Consider the following 23,341-nt stretch of genomic DNA (forward strand, 5'->3'; position numbering starts at 1 on the left):
AAATTGTATAAACTTTTCTTCCTAGTCAATGTCAATCAAATGAATTATGCAGTTACTAAATTTTACAGTTGTTATTAAATTTCTCGGTGGAAATATATATATGTGTATGTATGAATATATATTGTATGAAGGAATGTTGCATGTAGTAAGTAAGCAAAATCACTTGTAAACTCTTTCGAACCCAACGATTTTTATACCACCTCTTAAACGCATTGCAAAAATAGTATATTTGCAAATTTTAATAGATTTTCCTTGATGAGAATTGGTAATGGAGAATATTGAATCATAACAAAAACCAGTTTTTCATATTCTTTGAAGATTTTCATTTAGTTAACAAATAATTACACAAATACAATAAAAATAACAACAACTTAAAACACAAATGTACGATTTACAGCAAAATTATGATAAGTTTACATATGTATGTATGTATCATCTACTACTTCTATGATAGGCGTGATTTCGAATAACATTGCAATTGCACATCAACCGGCTGCTAAGCCCAGTACACTTAGGTAAGTGTGTTTATATGCATGTATTTATATATGCAGATATTAAACCCGCTCAAATGGTGGTTCAACTATAACTACACGACCAGCGGTCAATTTACCATTGATTGTTCTAATAATTGATTTTTTTTTTGTTTTTGTTTTTGTTGTCAAATGCAAATTCGTACTTTTGTTATTACCAACGTTGGGCTATTGCGTCACAAAAGTGTTCAATTAATTAACATTAATCACTTTGATATGCCCAATTCGAATGTACTCGTATGTATGTGTGTGTAAGTATGTAAGTATGATTTGGCAAGTCAAATTTGGGGTTTGACGCAGTTGCGTTGTTGTTTCCATTTATACGGTTGTTCATAATTTTCAGTCGTGGTATACGTCAGAGTCCTTTGCGCTTTTGTGCAACAATAGTTTCTTATGATATATTTTCTAATATATGTATGTACGTATGTACGTATGTTACGCTTGTTAGATTTTAGTACTCTCTATTTATTTACTCCCGAAACATTAGTTAAAAGTATATTAAACCAATCATGAAAAAATAGTCTAAAAATGTTAAACATTATAATAAAAAAGCGTTTGCTTAATAAACTGAAATACGAGTTGGAGCTTATGCTGGTGCTTCTTCTTTTGCTTCTGCTGCTGTTTCTTCTTTTTCTCCTTCAACAACACCATCATCATCAATATCACCTTCTGTCCTAACTTTTCTTTGTGTTCTTCATGTATCTGCTAGTTGGATCCATTTGAAACTTTGGAAATTGGATTACTTCCCGTTAATATATACAAAGATTTATTTGCATCACGTTCGCTGCCATAGATTTTCCCTGCTTTTCGTGCCATAGAACCCAAAAGCTCTTGCGACTTTTTATGAGCTGATCGTAGAGAAAATGCCCACTCCTTTAAGCCGATTTCATCCTGCGCAGCAAAGGGTTATTATGAAAGATTTATAAATAATGAAAAAATTAAGCGAATGTCAATTTTTGTTTTACTCACAGAATTTGTGAGAATTATTCTGCCATCACGAGATCCATCGTTAACGCGAATTTGAATGCACTGTTCCCCTTTGTAATGTACGAAATCAGAGGAAATGTCCTCAATTTGGTCCATAAATATTAGCTCTGGCTTATTGGTACCGCTCTCTGAATACATCTCTAATCTGTAAAGATATTTCTTATTAATCACGAAAATTTTGTGTACATTCAAGGACCCCCCTGCTTACCGATTTGGATAAAGTTTAGCGTATTTTGTTTGCCAGAGTGAGGCAAATGAGCCACCTAATTTTTTTATGTAACCATGTAAAATGCAGTCCGATTCTTTTTCGTCTGCATCGAAATGCTGCTTTTGTTTGGCTTTTTTCTTTTGTTCTATTTTATCTGTTTCATTGTTAACACTTTCGAATACTGTTTCGGAGATTTCTTGCTGCCACCTACAGGAATTGGAAATATTAGTACATATATTATTAAAAGCATATATCTAATATATGTGTATTCACCTTTCGGAAATTGTAAGTGGAAAGAATTTGTATAGCTCCTGATCACTATCGGTTAGCTTAATGCCTTTCGTATCCTCTTCATCAAAGGAGCCTATATCAAAAGCATCAGCGGCATTAACTTCGCCTCTCGGTGGTATTAATGGTGGTGTATATTTTTGAACATAGACCTGGTGCCAATCTATACCCGAGAAGAATGGATGCATCTTCACTTCGTCCGCACTTTTTTGTTTTAAGAACAGGGGTTAAAATTATTAAATTTTCAAATTTAATTTACTAAATTATAATTTCAACAGCTCTTTACCCATTTCCCATGCATCCCAGTCGTTTATCTACCTCTCTCTGTAGCAACGAATCCAAAAGGCTTCTCAGTTCGGGCGTAAAACAGTCGGGTAATTCAACGTTCTATTAAAAAAAAAAAAATAAACAAAAAATGTACTTATATATATATACATATGTATATTTACAATTCAGTTACAAGGAGTGTTTGTTCAGCTGCATGAGAACTATCGATATCGATAACTATCGTTTAACAGCTGATAATGGCAAACTGTAAGGTTTCGCAAGTCATCATGAATCGCTTAACCCCAAATACTGGCGGCTTCAACGGTTCCTATTTCTTTCGAAATAAGGAAGGAGCTGCCGTTACGTGTAATTGCGGCCGCTATCGAGCTATGGTGACGGAATTTTTGTTTCCAAAAATTAATGAGTTAAACATCGACGACATTTGGTTCCACCAAGGCGGTGCAACAAGCCACACAAATCAATGTGCCTTACAAAACAAGATCAATTTGATGACAACTTTAATTCCAGAAGTACGATTTAACGCCTCTGGACTACTTTTTATGGGGCTATGTTAAGTCATTGGTTAATGCCGAAAAACCAACAACTCTTAAGCATTGGAAGTGAATATTACAGCCACCATTAACACCATGCGGTCAGATTTATTAGAAGAAGTAGTCACAAAGTCCTCTGCGTTGGACTCAGATCAGGTGGAGAAGGACTGACTTCCCTTGGTGTGTCCAATTGGCGCCGGTTAGCACGAGAAAGAAACGACTGGCGCGCTTTGTTAATCTCGGCCAAAAATCGTGTAAGCGGTTATTACGCCAATTAAGAAGAAGAAGAAGAAGAAGAAGTCACAAATTGGACTGGTCGAGTAGCGGCGGACATATGCCAGATATCATATTCAAAATATAAATGCCATGAAATTATCTAGCAGAGTATAATAAAAATAGATTCCAACAATATTTCCATTTTGTATTATCATTTTAAGTTCTCAAGCTCTTAAAAACACCAGAAATTTCACAAATAAAAATAAAACCTACGCAATAATTGCGTTGCAATTAAAACTCACCATCGTCAAGGTCATTCGATCGATTTCGTGTTTATCTTTTGTTTTGTGCTGTCTGAACGGTGAATGGCCCTTAAGCAATTTGTATAGCATACAGCCGAAACTAAACCAATCGGCACATGAGTCATAGGCAGTGCCTTTCGAAAGCACTTCTGGCGCCATGTAGCCGTGTGTGCCTACTGAAGCATGTGGCTTTTTTCGCGAAAAATCACATGCCAAACCCAAGTCCGATATACGAATGTGACCATTCTCGTCGAGTAAAATATTTGCTGGCTTTAGATCCCTATAGACTATGAAGCGTTTATGCATGTGTTCCAAGCCCAAAATTACCTAAAATGGCAGGTGGCAGTGTTTCGAAAATATGTAAATTCGTGAGTGCAAATGCAATAGCCATCAATATTACCTCTGCGGCATAAAACTTCATCTCATCTTCGTTGAAGACACCGTGTTGTGATAGATGATAATGTAAATCGCCGCCATTCATTAAATCAAGTATGAAGCACAGCTTGTCGGGTGTATGAAATGCATAGGTCATGCAAACAATGAAGGGACAGTCCATCTGTGAGAAAAGAAATGCATGAAATGAATAAGAGTTTGATCACAAAATAAAATTATTATTTATAACAAATGGCGCAAAATTAATCATACAATTTTGTTTTGCAATATCTTTTTTACTAATCAAAAACAAAATTATTCTGAATGCAGAAATCTTTAATTTGAACTTAACAGGCTCCATTGCTTGTCTGTTTATATACTGCAGCTTACCAGTTTACAAGTCTCAAATATGATTGACGTACGATGTCATTTGTAAAAATTATAAATCTTCCGATAGGGTGATTAATTTTGTGCCGCCTTATATGTATTGTTGTTAAACTTGTAAAAACTCATAAAACATTCACCACACACTTTGAGAGAAGATTGCTGAGGCGTTCTTATTCGGGTCTACTCTTACATATATAAATATCTTATCGGACAAAAAAAAATCGCGACACTCAGCATTTAATGAAAAACGATTCAAAATTTCTTTCTGGTATCACTTCACTCGCTGACGAGCGTATTAAAACAATTGAAAATTTAATTTGAAAATAATATGCAATTATTTTCATATATTTCGAGTACCTTGATTTGATCACTGGTCGAAAACTGTTTGTTTCTATATTCACTTACCCCTGTGCTCACAGCTTGCAACATAGTTCGTTCGTTTAACGCCAGCATTTCGCCCTGTTTCATTTTGATACGCTTTTTATCCAAACATTTCATGGCATACATTTTGCCAGTGTCAGCTTTTCGACAGCCATACACTTCGCCAAAGCCACCACGACCAATTATTCGGTGAACACTAAAATCGTTCATGGTCAACTGAGAAAAGAGAAATTTGAAATTTTAAAGCAATACTCCTTTCACAGTAGAAGGAATAGAGAAAGATATTGACTGTTACCTGGATGTTAAGCTCTAAATTCTTCCATTGGCAAAATCGTGTGAATTTATCGCTGCAAATTATGAAAATTGAGTATTAGTAAATGCGGAAATATGAATTTTATTTAGCACCAATAATAATTTACCTTTCCAAGAATTTTTTAAATGGCTTTCCCTTCAGGTGGTTAAAAATTTCCTCGATATAAGGCTATGGATATATTTTGAAATAAACAAGTAGTAATATTTATTTAAACAACTGTGATTTGAAGACTACGCTTACCTCAAACAAATTAACGGGGACTTCATTTTTTAAAAGATATTTTTGTACACTGGCTACGGCTTCCTTGGAATATTCCTAAATGGACACATAGAAAAATTATGCATGGAATTGAGTTTAAAATAATAAAATTTCATCACTTACGTATGTGTGAGAGAGCATTTCTTCCATAATAAAATTGTCATATATTTCTCGAGCCAAATCTTTACGCTCTTCATAACTTTCGGTTTTCTCAAAACTTTTTATCTGCATACAAAAAAAAAATTATAATAATTAAAATTATTTGACTAAAAATATATGCAAGTAGTATAACTTTAATACGTTTTTTTCTGCGGTAGCAAGCAATATCACCTGAGTCGACTTAAGCATGATTTCAGTCTATTGCTCGTGATCATAATTCTTTATTTCATTAAAATTCTATTTTTTCGCTATGAAAAGCCCTCAAATGTAAATGGTATTTCAAAAGTGAACGCTAGATGTCAGTAGTGAATAATTCTTAAACGGTTCCTTTTTTATGTCATCTTTGACATTTGTCAAATAGACAGATTACAATTTTACACGATAGAACAACGAGTTAAAATTATTGAAATTTATTATAAAAATGGTCGATCTTTAAACGGAAATAAACGTCCGAACGAGTCGACATTTCAAAGATTAAAGAGACATTTCTATCTGGGATAGAAAAAGTACTGATAGATCAAACACTGGGAGTTCTGTTGATAATATTGCTGCTGTAGCGCAAACTGTTGCTGAACAACTTTCAACATCGATAATATCTCTACGTTCTGAACGTTCTTAGGCATTCATGAATTGTCTATTTGGCGGATTTTATCTGTAGACGTGCTCATGGAGGACATTTATTATTATTATTCTTTATTAAAATATAATTAAAATTATAGATTAATCTAATATAAAAGCTCTAGCTACCAGGGCTATCGGCTCAGTCAAATAATAGTAAATGTAAGTAAATATAAATTACAAGACTAAATAAGTTGAGAGATATTTATATCTTTAAGAAAATTTGACATTTTTATTATATATGCTTCAGAAGGAATGGAGAGAATGTTGATTGGATCTGGTTATCCAGTGTTGAGGTCCGTAAGGCGGAGATAGATGGACAATATAGTAGAATGTGGCGTATGGTTAAGCGGTAAGTCACACATTGGCTGCGGACTCTTTATCAAATGGTATTGGTGTGTTAAGGGGGTACGGCCTAGCCTTAAACGTACAAAACATCGGTTCATCCAAATAGTAGTCGAAGTTGGCAGTATGGTAGCGGAACCGTGTGGATTTACTTCTTTGTATTCATGCTGGAAGATATACCAATTGGCGCCTAGCTGATGCTTTATAGCTCTGGATTACATGGTTTTAATTGATGTTGTACTAAGGGGGTTATAAAAGTGCAAACACGATTTTAAGGCAGGATTTGTGGCATAGTCAGCATAATGATTGCCGAGTATGCCCGAATGTCCAGGTATCCACATTAGTTTTGTGGTTGGCGCTTTCATGTTCAATGTTAATGTGATATATTGAGCATACATCCATTCTTTCTTTCTTGCAGCATTGAACACCGATTGGCTATCGGTGCATATTAAAACCTTTTGTTTATTCTTTACAAGATTTAAGCTGAAATTATGCCCTGTAATTCAACTTCAAAGATACTGGCGTCCTGCGGTAGTAGTCTGTGAGAAAGGGTTTGCCCAGCTTCATTTGTAACAGAAAATGCGATGCCATTGACTTGCTTGGTGCCATCAGTGAAAAGGGGATTCCAACGACTTCGTTTCAGAGGGTGCACTATGCTCCAGAAAATTTGCCGCTATGTTGTCTTCGATAAAGCTTTCAGAGTTTAGAGCCCAGGGTGGTAGCTTGGTTTGAGGTATTCTCCTTGGAAATGTTTTCTTCACATTTAAATACATACAAACAGCTTTATAAAACAATCATACATGACTTTTGCATTTTTATTTGTTTTTCTTATTTTTATAAAATGTATTCTTATACATATTTTCTTTTCAAAAAAAAAAAAAAAAAAAAAAAAAAACATTATCTTGTAATCTTTAGTAACTGGAATATCTGAAATAGGATTTATTTCCTATAGAATGAATATGGTTATGTTATGTTTTGAGTTAGTTCAATCAAGTACCCAACTGCTTAAGTATCTTTAGACAGTTAAGTATCTTAAGACCGCATTACTTTCCGTATTCTCTTGTACACGAGTTGAAAAAGAACACTCGAGTAAATGTGGATTTATATGCAAAGCAACAATATAACTCCTATAAATAATATTAACCCAGTAGAATCCAACTCATAAATCCAATTGCTATGAGTTCAATTATGGTACAATCAGCACTGTGATAAATCATGGAAGAGCTTGGAAAATCTCTATCTAATTTTCATTATGTTCTCTGCATTTTGCTCTTTATTTATTGTAATTTTGTGAATCAAAGATAGCTTATATTAGTACTGCCATGGCTGAGTTAACCAAGTTGGAATGTTCTTTTGCAACTCGTGCACAAAAGAATACGGGAATAATAACAAAACTTGAAATTTCTGTGAAGTACTCAATAATAACCAAAACTAAAAACTAGTAAGTTGTTACAAAAACAATAAAAACAACAACTGTAATAGTTTTTTATTAAATTAAACGTTTGTAAGAATTCTCCAACTCAATAATAATCTGTAAAAAAAACAATTTTTTGAAAATTCTGGCCGTATGGAATCCCTCAAGCTTAACTTACTTTTAGGTTAGGTTGATTCACCTATGTTAAGTAGAAAACTTCAATTATTAATTAGGAAAAATGAGTCAGTGTACCTACTTTAATTTTATTTTTATTTAAAATATTTTTTAAGCATATTTTATTATATTAACATTATATAGGTACACTGACTCATTTTTCCTAATTAATAATTGAAGTTTTCTACTTAACATAGGTGAATCAACCTAACCTAAAAGTAAGTTAAGCTTGAGGGATTCCATACGGCCAGAATTTTCAAAAAATTGTTTTTTTTACAGATTATTATTCTTTATAGTTTAAGGCGTATTTCTGTGGAAGTCGATTGTAAAAATTCCCCATGGATACAAAGTTATGGTAGAAAAGTAACTGCCCGACGAGAGTTTGGAGCGCACAGGTAGCTGTCCTTCCTTTGCACTTGAAAGTTTAAACTCATTTTTCTCGGAACTACTTTTTCCGGCACGGTCTGCATGATAACCTTACAGCTTTTAATATTTTTTAATATTCAAAAGTGTTTTCTCTATAGTGTGCCGAGCCGGATTTTTGATATTTTTATTCAAAAATTTTAAAAACATACTTAAAGAGTGCCATGTATGACGTAAAACGCATACTTTTCTTTAAAATGCCGTAAATTGCAAAATTTTTCGAAATTCAAAAATCCGGCTCAACAGACTATAACTACAACTTTATTTTACAAAATTTTGTTTACTTTTTATAGATCCATTAACATTTTAAGGAGAAATGATGCAGACCGTGGAGCAACTTTTTTTCATTTTACTTTGGGTCACGTGATTTTTTATAGCCTAATTTTTGTAAAGAAAAATTGAAATAAATTTTTTATAAAGTTTAAGTACTAATAAACAATGTATACATTTTTTTTATATTTATTTCTGTTGTTATTTCTTCTAAAACTAGTTTTTCCTTTAGCGCAATTTTGACGTAGCTGGACCTGCTATGCAACCCCTTGAGAATGCTTCAATTAAAGACTTTAAAATACTGCTGTTTTCATCACGTCTCCTTTTTTGATGCATTCTTGCTTAATTGAACTTGAAGATTTAAAACACAATTTTCACAATTTTTACAAGACTATTGTAATATATTTTTCGAACCCGCTTGGTTTTGGAGTTATCGAAATCAACTAAAAAAAGTGTGAATTCGTTTAAGTTCAGAAAGCGTTGCAAGGAACGCACTCCAGGTATAGCTCCAGCATAGCTTTCTCTTCATTTACGCATTTAATTTGTTCATAAAATATTTTATTTGAATTAATACAATTATTTTAAATTAATTTATGGATACAAAATTGTTTTGAATTATGTCGGAGACTAAAATATATCGCAAACCTGTAGTCTCATCTCATTTAATTTAACTGTTAATATTGGAAAATAAGCTGGCAGTTTAGCACAACTTTTTTAAACAAACGATTTTGTGCTCTATCGAAAAGTGTGGATTTAAGCTTTAAAATCCAAAAATGTTTAAATATGAAATAGATATACATACATTCATATAATATACGAATTTGACCGATCGTGACTAACATTTGAAAGTTCGTCTCAATCCACGTTCATGTTTACGGCGTTAATCGTGATTAAAGATACAGAAATAAGCAAAAAGTGATTCACTTCGCTCATACGTATCGCCTTTAAAGTTTATATTAAATGGAAGATGACAGATAATCCAATTTTATTTACATACTACATACATACACATATACAAATGTATATAAATGCATTCCTAAAAACAATAATCATGACCAGAATTAAGTACAACTAACCTGTTCGTAAAATTTAAGCTGCTGTATGGGTTCCTCAGAGTCATTTTCGCAAAAGTCCTTGAAAAGCAAATATCCTAGAAAATATAAAAATATTGGAGCCATTCATCGTTTTAACACAAAAATAAAAATTATATACGCACCTAATATTTGATTGAATATTTTGTGGAAATTCAAATCGCTCTCCTTTTCTAAATACTTATACATAACACTCCGGACGCTATTTAATATAATTTATGAAAATTAATGAAATATGATTAAATATTTTTTGTTTTTTGTTTTTCGAATATACATACATATGCAAACCACACTTTTCAGACTCAGTCACTATTTATAATTTATACTAATTTCATTGATAGTAAACGAGAAAATTGGACATACGTGTACATAAAGGGTTTTCCAATAACAGGTGTTACAGGTGAATGGATTGCGCTATCGAGAGATGATTAACGATTTTTTATGGCCGGAACTGGATGGTATTGATCTGGACAACGTTTATTTTCAAAAAAACGGCGCTACGTGCCGCACAAGCAACGAAACCATTACGGGAAAAGTTTCTGGACCGTGTTATCTCTCGAAGAGGTGATCACAATTGGCCACCGAGATCTTGTGATTTAACACATTGTGACTTTTTTCTTTGGGGCCACGGGAAAGAGAAGGTCTACGCCAACAGCCCAGGGTCGATTCCAGATCTCAAAGATGGAATTCGTAAGGCTATCGAGGTCATAGGGCACCCACTTTGCAATTCGGTTATGGAAAATTTCATGAAAAGGATATTGTTCTGTAAGCGTGGCCGTGGTCTTTATTTGCCTGATGTTATTTTCCACTATTAACGGCATACCTTCCTCTTTATAATGAAATAAACATCCGATCATTTATATTAAAAAATAGCATTTTTCTTTGAATATCAAAATAACAGCTCTTATTGGAAAACCCTTTATATTAGAATGGCACAAAAAAAAAACACCAAAAACATAGAAATATACAATATAAAAAAAATATTTACACTGTTCTTATAGTTGTTTTTCATTTTTTCTTTATATCGGGTGTTTTTTCAGCTTCATGAGAACTATCGATATCGATAAAATGGTTTGACAGCTGAGAATGGCAAACTGTGTGAACCTTTCTGTTCAGTAAAGTTTCGCAACTCATCACGAAACATTTCCAAATTGTGGAAAATTACTTACAGTTAACATAATCGGGCCAGTGAGCAAGCAATTCGTTCAGTTATTGATCGTTTCGCAATAATTTTAATTTGCTCGATTTAAAACCTTTAACAAGGCAAAGAAATGTGCGTAAAGAATATTTCTTTTTGCGCGAAGTGTTGAAAAAGACGCAGAAATGTCGAACATTTTACGGGAAAGGATCTTGGCTTATGTACCTATAAAATAAAGCTTGTGCAAGAATTGAATCCAAATAGCCATCGTTTGCGTCGCCTTCTTAGTGATTGGGCTCATTTATTGCAAAATCAGTTTGATGACAAATTTAATTCCAGAAGAGGACCTGCTCACTGGCGCCCTCGTTCGGGCGATTTAACGCCTTTAGATTACTTTTTATGGGACTATATTAAGTCATTGGTTAATGCCGAAAAACCAACAGGGCTACGTATATTCGACTTTCCATTATTATTCTTTCTTTATGTTGGCACACTCGTCTCGAAGATATGTTCACGGTTTTAGTTTTGCTTGTGAGAGGCATAAATAAGACAAGTGCTTTGCGTGTTCGGCGATTTTCTGCTATCGAAAAAAATGAATCAAATAAGTTGCATACAATTTTGTGTAAAAAATTGAATTAAGTGCTCAAAAACACTTGAAATGTTGACAGTGGCAGACGGTGAGAGTACTCTAAGTCAAAAAATGTTTACAAGTGGTACAAACTTTTCACACAAGGTCGAGAAGACGTGAATGACGACGTGAAGTCAACCAATGAAAATGTTGAGAAAGTGAAGAAAATTGTTATGGAGAATCGTCGAATCACAATTAGAGAAGTTCCTGAGGATGTCGGCATATCGGTTGGTTCGTGCCATGCAATCTTTTCGAAAATTTTTGGCATGAAGCGTGTGGCACCGAAGTTCGTTCCAAAATTGCTGAATTTTTACCAAAAACAACGTCGCATAAGCATCGCTCAGGAATTGTTGAATGACGTCAACGATGATTTAGATTTGCTTAAAGGGTCATAACTGGTGACGAATCATGGGTATATGGCCCAAAGCCCAATCGTCCCAATGGAAGAGTTCAGGAGAGCCAAAATCAAAAAAAGCACACCAAGTTCGAACAAATGTCGAGGTTTTACCCACTGTTTTCTTCGATTACCATGACGTAGTACATCAGGAGTTCTTACCACAAGATCGTACGGTAAATAAGGAGTATCATCTTTAAGTTATGCGCCGTTTGTGTGAAGCAATCCGAAAAAAAACATCCGGAGTTGTGGAAAAAAATGCATGACTTTTTCATCATGATAATGCACCTGCTCACTCATCTTTGCTTGTGAGAGATTACTTGGCCAAAAACAACACCGTTATCGTGGCTCAGCCACCGTATTCACCAGATTTGGTGCCCTGCTACTTTTTCCTGTTCCCAAGAATGAAGAGAGCTATGAAAGGACGGCGTTTTGCAACGATTGAGGAGATAAAAACCGAATCGCTGAGCGATCTCAAGAACATACCAAACGGTGCATATCAGAACTGCTTCGAGGATTGGAAAAAAAGCTGGCACACGTGTATTATATCTGAGGGGAAGATAAAATATTTATTATTATTATTATTATTTAGTGACTGGTATGAATACCAGTACTTAAATTATGTTTGAGCATTGGCTGCAGAGGCCATCAGCTCTGTGTCGTCTGTGGGTGTCTGGATTATTTGTTATATTGTCATTTCGATAGTTTTAATGAACATAAATATTTTTTGAGAAAATTGAATATCCACCTTTGAACACACCTCGTATGCGGGATATAATAAATTTTTAGAGAAAAATGAAAATTCACCTTATTTTTTGAACACACCTCGTATGCTGGACATATGTAATATTTAAAAAATGAACGCCTTGACATTATCTACCAGATTTTAGTAAAAACAATTAATTTCAAAAATATTTATGTTTTTTCTATCATTTTAATTTCTTATGCTCTTAAAAAACACCCGATGCAAGGTGGCACAAAATTAATAACCCTATCGGAAGATTTTTATTTTTGCGATTGATGTCAGTTGCAGGACACAAAGAGTCAAGCAAAGGTCGAAATGAATATTTCCATAACTCAAACTCATTTTTTTTTTTTTAATAAAAAGTTATTTGAAAAACCACCTTAAACTAGTGCACTACTACAAAAAACAAAAATTTTACTTTTTCGAGCCTATTCGACTAATTTGATTTTCTTTTAAATTATTTTGATTGCTTTGATTACTATGCCCAAAAAAATGTGTACTCGTAACAGCAAACATCAAATTCCTGATCTAAAACATATGCTCAGACACTCATACATGTACACATTTAAATAGTGTATTATTTGTGTTTTTGTTTCAACATCATAATCAAAATTGGGTATTTTACACCATTGATGAGTCATTAGAAATATTAAGATATAACAAAGTTATTGTTATGTGCGCTGTTAGAAACATACATACACACACAAATGCATCCCCACACACATTTTTTCGCGCAACATTCCTGCACTAAAATGCTGAATGAAAAGTGTTACTTTTATAGGGAGAGACAATGCATACATAGTACATACACACAAGGAAAAAAACATCCTCATCCAGCAATGCATACATTCATATGCACTTACAGGCCACATCATTTGTGTTTAAGATATTTAAAAATCTAGCATAAACATACACATACCATGTGCATACTATATATAATTTATAAGCACAAACATACCTACATGCATACGCGCATCCTATTATCAAGCTTACATACATACCAATAGTTCTGCGAACAAAAATAACTTCTTGTGTATTGATAAGCCACAAAAGTGCATACGAGTATGAATTAGGGATATACATTCATGCATATGTATGTGTTTGTATTTAGGTGTGAATCTAAATAACATACAATCCCGATCCCGCACAATCCAACTGTTAAATGTTTTATACCATTAAAAATGTAAGGAAAATATTTTACTAAACATTTAGAAATTCCCTAATCGATGAATGCTCTCTACCGACGAAGGATCATCCTTCTACTAGTATACAAACAAAAACAAACGGCCCTTCTAGAATACTAAATTTCCAAAAACAAAACTAAAATATATAATAAGTGTAAAGCTAAATACACACCAGGCAACCGTTGAAGCAACGGTTGCAGCAACGTGTTGCCTTTGTTTAAGAAACACGTTGCGACCGTTGCTTCAATCTCAGTATTGTGTATAACTGTGGTGCAGGAAAGGTACAAGCGGAAGATACGTAAAATTAAATTTTTTAAATGATCGACGAAATGCGTAAAATTACTTCTCTTATTATAATTGACGAACTTTTGTACGAAAATGAGGAAGAAGAGATGCAACAAAAGAAGAGAAAAAAAATCTGGTCCAAAAATTGGCTTTTAAAAAAATCGAATTTTCGAACGAGAGGCTGCTGAAAGAACTGAAGGAAAATGAGCCAGCGGACTATAAAAATTATATGAGGATGAACGAAGCCCTGTTTAGAAAATTGTTGGACTTCGTAAAGGCCAAAATAACGAATTAAGATACCATAATGAGAGAGGCAATATCAGCAGAAATTAGACTGGCAATAACTTTGCGGTATCTTGCAACAGGAAACGCTTTTGCGGACTTGAAATTTTTATCAATTTTATTGTATTCATTTTTTAATTGTTCGTATGCTTTTTTTCTAAAATTTTTATTTTTATATTTTTCACTACTTATATCCCACAGCTCTCTCAAATTTTTATATTCGTTAATAAAATTAACATAATTTTCATTATTTTCAATTGCCATTTTTTCCTTTTTCACTTTATTTTACTCCGCACGAACCTTCTTCTTTGCTTGTGTTCAACGAACTGAACGAGTAAAAGCAGTAAACAATGATACACACGAAGCAACGGTTGCAGCAACCTATCCCAAAAATCAAATTCATTTGATATTTCAGGCAACGGTTGCAGCAACACGAAAATCATTTGGCAACACAGCTACACACGAGGCAACGGTTGCTTCAACATGGCCGAGTTGCTGCAACGGTTGCCTGGTGTGTATTTAGCTTAATATTTACACATAGTTTTGGGCATTTGGCAAAGCAAAATACGAGGGGTGCCTTTTATATAATATGTCGGGATTAGAGAACAAAAACAAATTTTAATCATCGAAAATCACTTTATTGTTTTTCAAAATATTCTCCATGAAGATCTATACACTTTTGCATGCGTTTGAACCAATTGTCGAAGCACTTTTGCCACTCTGAATGAGGTACCTCCAAAACATGCATTCTGAATGCCGCAACCGCTTCTTCAGGTGTCGAAAAACGTTGACCTCTCAGTTTGTTTTTTACGTACGGGAATAAAAAAAAGTCATTCGGTGCCAAGTCAGGACTATACGGCGGCTGACCCATTAATTCGATGTTTTGGGTGCTCAAAAATGCAGTTGTTTGAGCCGATGTGTGAGAACTCGCATTGTCCTGGTGAAGAGTGATCCGGCGATTGGTTTTCCTAATTTCTTGGAAGACATCTGGCAAACAAATGGTTGTGTACCACTCAGAATTTACTGTTCTGCGTTGTTGCGACATGTCCAGTTTTTCCGAAAAAACAGGCAACCATTTGCTTGGAAGTGCTTCGTGCGCGAACAACTTTTGTTGGATTTGCCTCATCTTGAAGCACCCATACAGTCGACTGCTGTTTACTTTCGGGCTCATACGCGTAAATCCATGATTCATCACCTGTCACGATGTCATAGACGTGTTTCGAAGCCCCGCGATCGTATTTTTTGAGCATTTCCTTCGACCAATCGACACGAGCCTTTTTTTGAGCGATTGACAAATTGTGTGGGATCCAACGCGAACAAATTTGTTTGACAGTCAAATGTTTATGCAATATTGAATGTATGCTGGTCCCACTAATGCCTAAGATTGTCTCAATCTCACGATAGGTCAGATGACGATCTTGCAATATCAGTTCGCGCACAGCATCAATGGTTTTCGAAACAACAACTGATTTTGGACGACCTGCACGAAATTCGTCTTGGAGTGAACTACGACCACGACCAAACCATCGATAAACACTGGTCCTTGATGGGGCTTCATCGCCAAAAAATGAATTAAGTTCATCCATGCAATGTTGCTGAGTTAATCCACGTCGAAAGTTGTAAAAAATAATCGCACGAAAACGTTCAGGATTTAATTCCATTTTTGGACCGAGACGAATCTTTTAAGTTACTGTAAACAACACAAATAGCGCTGGTATTTCAAAACGTTCTGAGTACGTAAAGCCAAAAAATGTCAAACTTTGCGATACAGCTGTCAGTTGCCAGATTGCAACACCAGGGTTGCCAAATCCCGACATATAAAAGGCACCCCTCGTATGTGATTTTAACAGATAAAAAAGGTCCTCATACAAAAAAAAATATTTGCCGTTCGGAGTCGGCTTGAAACTGTAGGTCCCTGCATTTGTGGAACAACATCAAGATGCACGCCAAAAATAGGAGAAGGAGCTTATATATATATATATATGTATATATGTATAAATAACGTATTTTGTGTTAAAGTCAATAAATTCTAATCTATCGTATAAAAAATTTGTGCTTTATTCAACTTTTTTAATCTACTGCTATAAATGATTAAACACGCAATTTTGTGCCTTGCTGGAAAAAAATGCTAAGTCGATTTAAAACAGCTTAAAGAGTGCACATATAATAGGATATTCATAACGAATCGCCTATGCCCAAACCATCATCAGAGAAATGGTAACCGATCCCTCAAAAATTTAGAAAGAGCAGCCTTAAAAAAGATTTCAGTTCTTTTAATTAATATTTATTTGCGAATTAATTTGCGTATTTATCAGTTAGTTCGAAATACTATATATTGAAGTTCTTGCCTAGTAACTGTTTTCAAAACATACATATACATACATATATTTTAATACCGAACACGCGAAAAGAAGTTCTACGCAAAATTACTGTTGATTGCGTAGCCGGAGTTGGACTTATGAGGGTTATTTTTTTGAAGCGCGGCCGAAGGCCGCCCACGCGAAAAGGAGTTCTACGCAAAAATACTGTGTTAATTAATTTAATTTTCATTACTTTATTATTTTTTGAGATACTCTTAACCATGATTCAATTATACAAGGTTAAGTAAAGTTTGACAACTGATTTCGGATGCTACTTAATCCATTCATGCAATTTGGAAGCAAGGGAAAAAAGGGCATAAGTTTATCCCCTTTCTGAAAATGTAGTAAAAAATTGAAAAGGTCGTTGTAAGCCATAGAATAATTTTATGTTATTTTATAAGTGGTACCTAATTATTTATATTTTTAACTTAACTATTCCCATGGATTTGTGTCATATATGTATGTATTTTGACCATGCATCGGATTGGAATCTATATGTGCCATTTGTAAACCTACACTGAAGTAATAAATAAAACAACTTGAGAATAGTGGAAACTCTTAACGAGGAAAAACCACTTTTATTTCGTCACGTCCGCTAATCATACATTTGATTTTTTAACGAGATTACCTGCAAAGTTAGAAGTATAAAATCTGTGTTAAAAAAAGATAAATTTATATACAGTCACTCATATTCAAAGTCAGGCAGATGCATACGAAAACTTCTAGACATAATATCTATGTTTTGATGAAAGAAAACACGTTCTACCTTTTTCTGTTTTTTCACAAAAATTGTTTTATTTAAAAACAACAAAAAAATATATATTCCAAGTTGCTTTATAAAATGTTAATGTATAAAAAACTGAAAAAGGCCACTTCTCTGTCTCACATTTAAAGTCGGGCAAACCATGTTTTGCAAATATGCATACCGTTATTTCTAAATTTTCTATACTTGTATTAAAAGTTATTGTTCATTGTTGCCTTGTCAATCATTGGGTGAGTTTATAAAAGTATTTTGCAAAATGCCGCGTAATGGTAAACAGTCTACATTGGAGGAACGCAAAATAGTAATTCAACTGCACTTAGACGGAAAATCTGAGCGAGCAATATCGAAATTGATAAAGAAAAGCAAGTCAACAGTGCACGATATTATTGCTAGATACAATGAAAATGGTTTCATTGCAAATAAGCATCGTGGAACCCGTCCAAAGAAGCTTTCCTCCAAAGATGAGAGCATGGTGCTAAGGGAAGTGAAGAAAAATCCATTCATTTCTGCTCCAAAATTAACTGCGATGGTTAAAGAAGCTTCTGGGATGGAGGTAAATCCCGAAACAATAAGAAGACTTCTTCGAAAAAATGATTTTCACGGCCGAGTTGCGCGGAAGAAGCCCCTAATAAGCAAGAAAAACCAAAATGACCGGCTTGTTTTTGCTCGCCAATATATGACTAAGGATTTCGATTTTTGGAGCACTGTAAGTGGGGGGAAAAATAACAATTTCATGATTTTAATATTCATTCTTTAGGTATTATTTACTGACGAAAGTAAATTTAATTTATTTGGATGTGATGGAAGGGGTAAAGTGTGGCGCAAACCGAAGGAGCTGGAGAAGAAGAATTTAAGAAAAACGGTTAAACAAGGTGGTGGATCTGTAATGGTTTGGGGATGCATGGCGGCGTCAGGAGTTGGAAAATTGCATTTCATTGATGGAATAATGAATAAACACGTTTATTTAACAATTTTGAAACAAAATTTGAAAGAAAGCGTGAGAAAACTAGGCATCGAAAGTAGTTTTCAATTGTACCAGGACAACGATCCCAAACATTTCTCATATGACGTCAAGAGCTGGTTGTTATATAACTGTCCAAAGGTAATAAAAACCCCTGCACAAAGTCCCGACCTCAATGCCATTGAGCATTTGTGGGATGAATTAGGTCGCCGGATGCAGGAAAGGCAGTGTACATCAATTCAACTCTTGAAAATTGCTCTGCAGGAAGAATGGAATAAAATAAGCCCTGATGTTTGCAAAAAGTTAGTGGAATCCATGCCAAGCCGGCTCCAAGCTGTTGAAAAGCAAAAAGTTGGAGCAACGAAGTATTAATTTTGCGTTGTGTACAAATTTTTTCACACCTGTGTATATAAATTTTAATCAGTTATTAACAAAAAATCAGATTGATAATCTGCAACAAAAGACTTACCTAAATGTGGCTATGTAGCAGCTATTAATCAATGTAATTTTCACAGAACTTTCAATAGAATTGAAAGATGCGAAAGTCTAAGCAAAATGGAATAGGCAAAACAATATTGCCTGCTAACTTTTTCAGAAAAATTTTAATTTCTACGCTTTTGAGTACTTTTTCTTTAGAATTTGCTCTGAAATAAAAAGTAGCTTTTCCAAGAGGACAACACGGATTTATTAAGTAGCTTCAAGATGGCTAACACAGGGTGAAAATTAGGCTACTTACATCACCTTTAATTATTGCTTCATGACTCTTAACATCATTGTTTTTAAGTTTGAATGAGTTGTATGTTTTTATTTTCAAAATTATTTCTCAACTTAAAATTAGAGCAAAAAATACTGCAGTTTTACAATAAACCTTTTACTGAACATCTCTGCATACGAACTTCGTTTTTATTTCAGGTGTATGGCAATACCAACTTTTCGCTAAATTAGACAACTTTAACATTAAATTACTTGAAAACTAAGCGAGATATCAAAAAAATTTTACTTTCTTCATTTCGTTTTCTTTTGTCGAGTTCTATAAGAATCCGCCATTAAATTGCGGCGCCACGGAAACAGCAGTATTGCCGAAATTTGTATTTCGATTAAAAAAAGAACAACAATTCGAAATCTTCAAATCAAAATTATTATGGAACTACTATTTTTATATGCGCAAATGTACATATCAATATTTATCCTTTGTAAACTCCAACGATATTCATACACACATGCATACTTACATACATATGTATGTGTGTATTATCAGAAGCAAAGTGAAAATATTTTGTTGTGAATGCAGCTGCTAAATGCAACAACAATATTTATATGAACTTGATACTCGGATAGATTGAGACCACCTACGACACAACATATGCACATACAAATATACATATGTACATATATACAAATGTAAATACATCTTTAGTTGTGTGGCTTATACATATGTATGTATGTTTATAAACTGAATATATGTATGTACATAATTTTTCATTTTACACACCATTGAACTTCTGAAGTTTTCGATTATCAACTACTGGACAATTGTATATCTTTTTTTTCATGTTTATATACATATGTACAACAATTGTACAAAATTATATGTAGATATGTACATTTGCACATTTCGAGTACGTACACAATACAGAACACAGATAGCACTTTAATTGCTAAATAGCAATCCAAAGCGAAATACAAAAATCAAACAAAATGGAATATAATGAAAAGTAGATATGTATGCAATTATATTGAATTTTTCGATTAGTTAGTCAGCCATTCGTACATTTTGTTTGGTATAAAGTAGAAATATTTTTGTGGTTGGTTGTGCTTTGCATGCAGATTTGGGCGTATTTTGGGGGAATACAACCTGCACTAACTAACAAACGTACATTCATTCATATCGTACATAAACACAAACATAAGTACATACATACATGTACGTACATATGTGTGTGTACACATACCTGGGGTCGGGCAAAACAAGCCTTTTGCTAGCTCTTGCTGCTGGTGTGCATTTGGATTTCTCCATGGCCATCAGATAGCTGACGTCCGCCAGCACAGCTTCCAAATCCGCCATGTTTGCGAGTGTCGGACCTCGTTCCTTCGTTGGGTGTACTGTATAATTCCGCTTGCTAAAAATTCCTTTTCACTTTCTTTTCACAATCCCGATTAAAAAATTACGAATACGAACACAACAACGTACCTATTGAAAAGGTACCGACGACGACGATCTCCCAACAAATGAAAGACGTTTTATTTCTTTACATGTTGCCAATTCTTTGTTATTTTTTTTTTTTGTATTTGCATGTATTTTTTATTACACTTTTTAAAGAAAATTTTACAAACTACTAACAATCACAAATATATTTTGCACAATTGGTTTCAAATTATATACATAGCACACTCAATTGATCAAAAAATATATATTTTAAAAATCTAATGTGTATCAATACAATACATCCAATCAGAATAGGATACTAACTTCGCAATGAACCAATTCGAGAGCGTGTACATAATAATGGCACTAGTGGTGAGCGCATGTCAATGCATGGTTGTATTCGTAGTTGAATTGCTGTACGAACATTGGTATTCACTGTAGGGTTAAAGAAGGGAATAAATATTTTCGGTATTTTTTTGCCAAAAAAGAGGTTATCTTCGATTTAATATCGTCTACAATAATTTCAATGTTTTAAATACATACCTAGGGGGATAGTCTTAGCTACTAGGGCCTTTCGTAATAAAATAAATGTATAAGTAAATAAAATAAATACATGCATATAAACTTTGTGTAAGCAGTATGACCAACAGCTCATCTTTTATACTGAAATGAAATATCTACCTTGAAGCCATTTTTCTCATTTCTTTTATATTTTGAGTCATGAGAAGGATATCCTTTCAGCAAACAAGCGATATATAGATTTATTTCGCGGTTGTTACGCCGTAAAAAAAATTTAATTTTTAACACTTTTAAATTTTATATTTTCTAGCCTTTTTCATACTTATCCTTCCACAAAAAAAAAATAAAAAATAAAAGACTCGAAAGTATAATTAAGCATATGCCGTATGTATGTATGTAGATTTTGGGAAAAAAATTTCATTACAAAATCACTCGAACCTTTGCTTACCCGATTTCAGGAGAAAATTTGTTTATCAGTTAAGATTTTGGTGTCTAGCGGGCTTCGAACCTGGGAAAAAACTTATCTGTGGACTTTTGGCGAAACCTCATATTAAAATTTAGTATTTTATTCAACTATTATTATGATGCTTACTCAAGCTATGAAAAATTAAATGATAAATATTTCGATCGAAAATCAAGTAATTTAATGCCTTACAGAAAAAAGTGCTAAATGGACTTAAGTTGTTTCATTAAAAGTACACAGAAATATAGTATCGGCAAAATCTTGTCTGCTCTAGTGGCGTCCATATTACTAGTTATTACTTCGAGTATTAACTTTGTGTGTGGTGAATTTCTTTAATACACGCCCCTAATCCTTCTGTGGCCTTACTCTGCCAGAGTGAAAATTTGAAATGTGTTCAGCTTGAGAGTAGGGTTAAATTTTCACGAAAAAATACAAAACAAAAACCTGCTCATATAAAGTATAACTTAGTGAATAGATTAATAAAAAATGTATATAGGTTTTTAACTTCAAATTGAAGATTTTCAATTTTAAATTAAATTTTTTAAAATTCAAATTGAAGATTTTTAATTTCATATTAAAGTTTATGAAATATGATATGATAATTACTTACTATTTTTCAAATATGTTTATTTTGCTGATAATAAGGTTAAACACTTGTTTAAAGTTTAGCAATTGCAGTAATCACAAAATAAAACTTTTTTTTTGCAATCGCAGTAAACGCAGAATAAAACTTTAATATAACTTAAATATTTGAAATTCAAAATCCTTAAAACCCTTAAATATGTTTATGATAATATGATTTATGATAATAAACATATTTACATCACCTGAAGAAGTAACTGTTGAAGATAATACAGGAAGTCCGGTAAATAAACGTCATTATCAGTGAATAATGCAGGTCACAGAAGATTCTGATGATAGGAATTTAGAAACTGAAGAGAACTTACCTATTCCTCGTTGCAGAAACCGCAGGGGAAATTATGTTAAAACGAGTATTAACAAAAAGGAGATTTTGATAAAATGCTATGAAGAAGGTAAAGCTATTGCAGAGTCCGCAGAATTAGGTGGAATTAATAAAAACACAGCCAATTCTATAATTAGAAGGTATAAGAAGGATGGATGTGAGATTATTAGACGAAAGCGTGGTGGAAAAGAAACTAAGTAAGAAAATCCATCAATTACTTTAAAAAATATAAAATTTTTTTTTTTTAATAAAAACGTCAACATGACCACAACAACGGTATTTAATGCATTAAAAGCTTTAAAAATAACATTAAAAACCGCCATAATCAACCTGGACCGTTCAAACTCCAAATCAACAATTGAATAACGCAAAAATTATGCACTACATTTTTCACAAAATGCTCCACAAACACATGAGAAAATATTTTTTATTGATGAATCTGGTTTCAACTATCATCTTCGCAGAATATACATATGTAATAGTTCCATGTAATAGTTCCAACAACAAGAGGAAGAAATGTTTCATTAATTTTAGCCATGAACTTAAATGGTATTATACATTCTCAAGTAATTTGACCAGTTTTTGATTTTTATCCTAGTTAGTATTCATTTTTTATTGTAAATATTGAATATTATATTAATAAACTTTAATTTGAAATTACAAATCTTTAATTTGAATTGAAAAAAAAATTAATTTGAAATAAAAAAACTTTAATTTCCTTTTAAAAAATGTAAAAACCTATAATTAATAAAAAATTAAAAATGAGAAAAAATTAATAAAAAAAATTAAAAAAAAAACTAAGTAAATAGAAAAATAAATAAATCCAGATAAATAAAAAACAATAGATAAATGAAAAACTTAATGAATAGAAAAGCTACTCAAATAGTAAAATATAGGTATACATATCAATAATTTTTTATTTATAAAATAAAAATATAAAGAATTCAAAAATAGA

The 23,341-nt window shown here is 33.1% G+C and overlaps 1 protein-coding gene and 1 long non-coding RNA gene across 3 annotated transcripts; one reads left to right on the forward strand and one right to left on the reverse strand.

Annotated features, from left to right (window-relative positions):
* Positions 1–971: 971 nt before the first annotated feature.
* On the reverse strand, positions 972–20,748 carry LOC129244003 (G protein-coupled receptor kinase 1). Its single transcript, XM_054881573.1, has 15 exons — positions 20,247–20,748; positions 9,680–9,756; positions 9,540–9,613; positions 5,184–5,285; positions 5,043–5,117; positions 4,909–4,970; positions 4,785–4,836; positions 4,514–4,705; positions 3,750–3,905; positions 3,350–3,676; positions 2,300–2,400; positions 1,999–2,217; positions 1,726–1,932; positions 1,500–1,662; positions 972–1,421 (listed from the first exon to the last, which is right to left on the reverse strand). The coding sequence occupies exons 1-15, from the start codon at positions 20,357–20,359 to the stop codon at positions 1,236–1,238; spliced, it is 2,106 nt and encodes a 701-aa protein (XP_054737548.1). The 5' UTR covers positions 20,360–20,748; the 3' UTR covers positions 972–1,235.
* Positions 20,749–22,206: 1,458 nt separating this feature from the next.
* Positions 22,207–22,832, forward strand: LOC129243450 (uncharacterized). Of its 2 annotated transcripts, none has more exons than XR_008582318.1 (3): positions 22,207–22,287; positions 22,386–22,583; positions 22,682–22,832. It is a non-coding gene; the product is annotated as an uncharacterized LOC129243450 (long non-coding RNA). The 2 variants fall into 2 exon arrangements; XR_008582317.1 differs by having other exon boundaries at positions 22,228–22,320.
* Positions 22,833–23,341: the final 509 nt, after the last annotated feature.

The sequence above is a fragment of the Anastrepha obliqua genome, chromosome 4 (genome assembly GCF_027943255.1).
Source record: "Anastrepha obliqua isolate idAnaObli1 chromosome 4, idAnaObli1_1.0, whole genome shotgun sequence".
NCBI classification, from domain to species: Eukaryota; Metazoa; Arthropoda; class Insecta; order Diptera; family Tephritidae; genus Anastrepha; species Anastrepha obliqua.

Coding starts and splice junctions, on each gene's coding strand:
- LOC129244003 (XM_054881573.1), bottom strand. CDS start 20,359: ATGGCGGATTTGGAAGCTGTGCTGGCGGACGTCAGCTATCTGATGGCC. Junction 4,837..4,908: donor TTTAAAAAATTCTTGGAAAG/GTAAATTATTAT, acceptor CATAATTTGCAG/CGATAAATTCACACGATTTT. Junction 1,422..1,499: donor GAATAATTCTCACAAATTCT/GTGAGTAAAACA, acceptor TTTGCTGCGCAG/GATGAAATCGGCTTAAAGGA.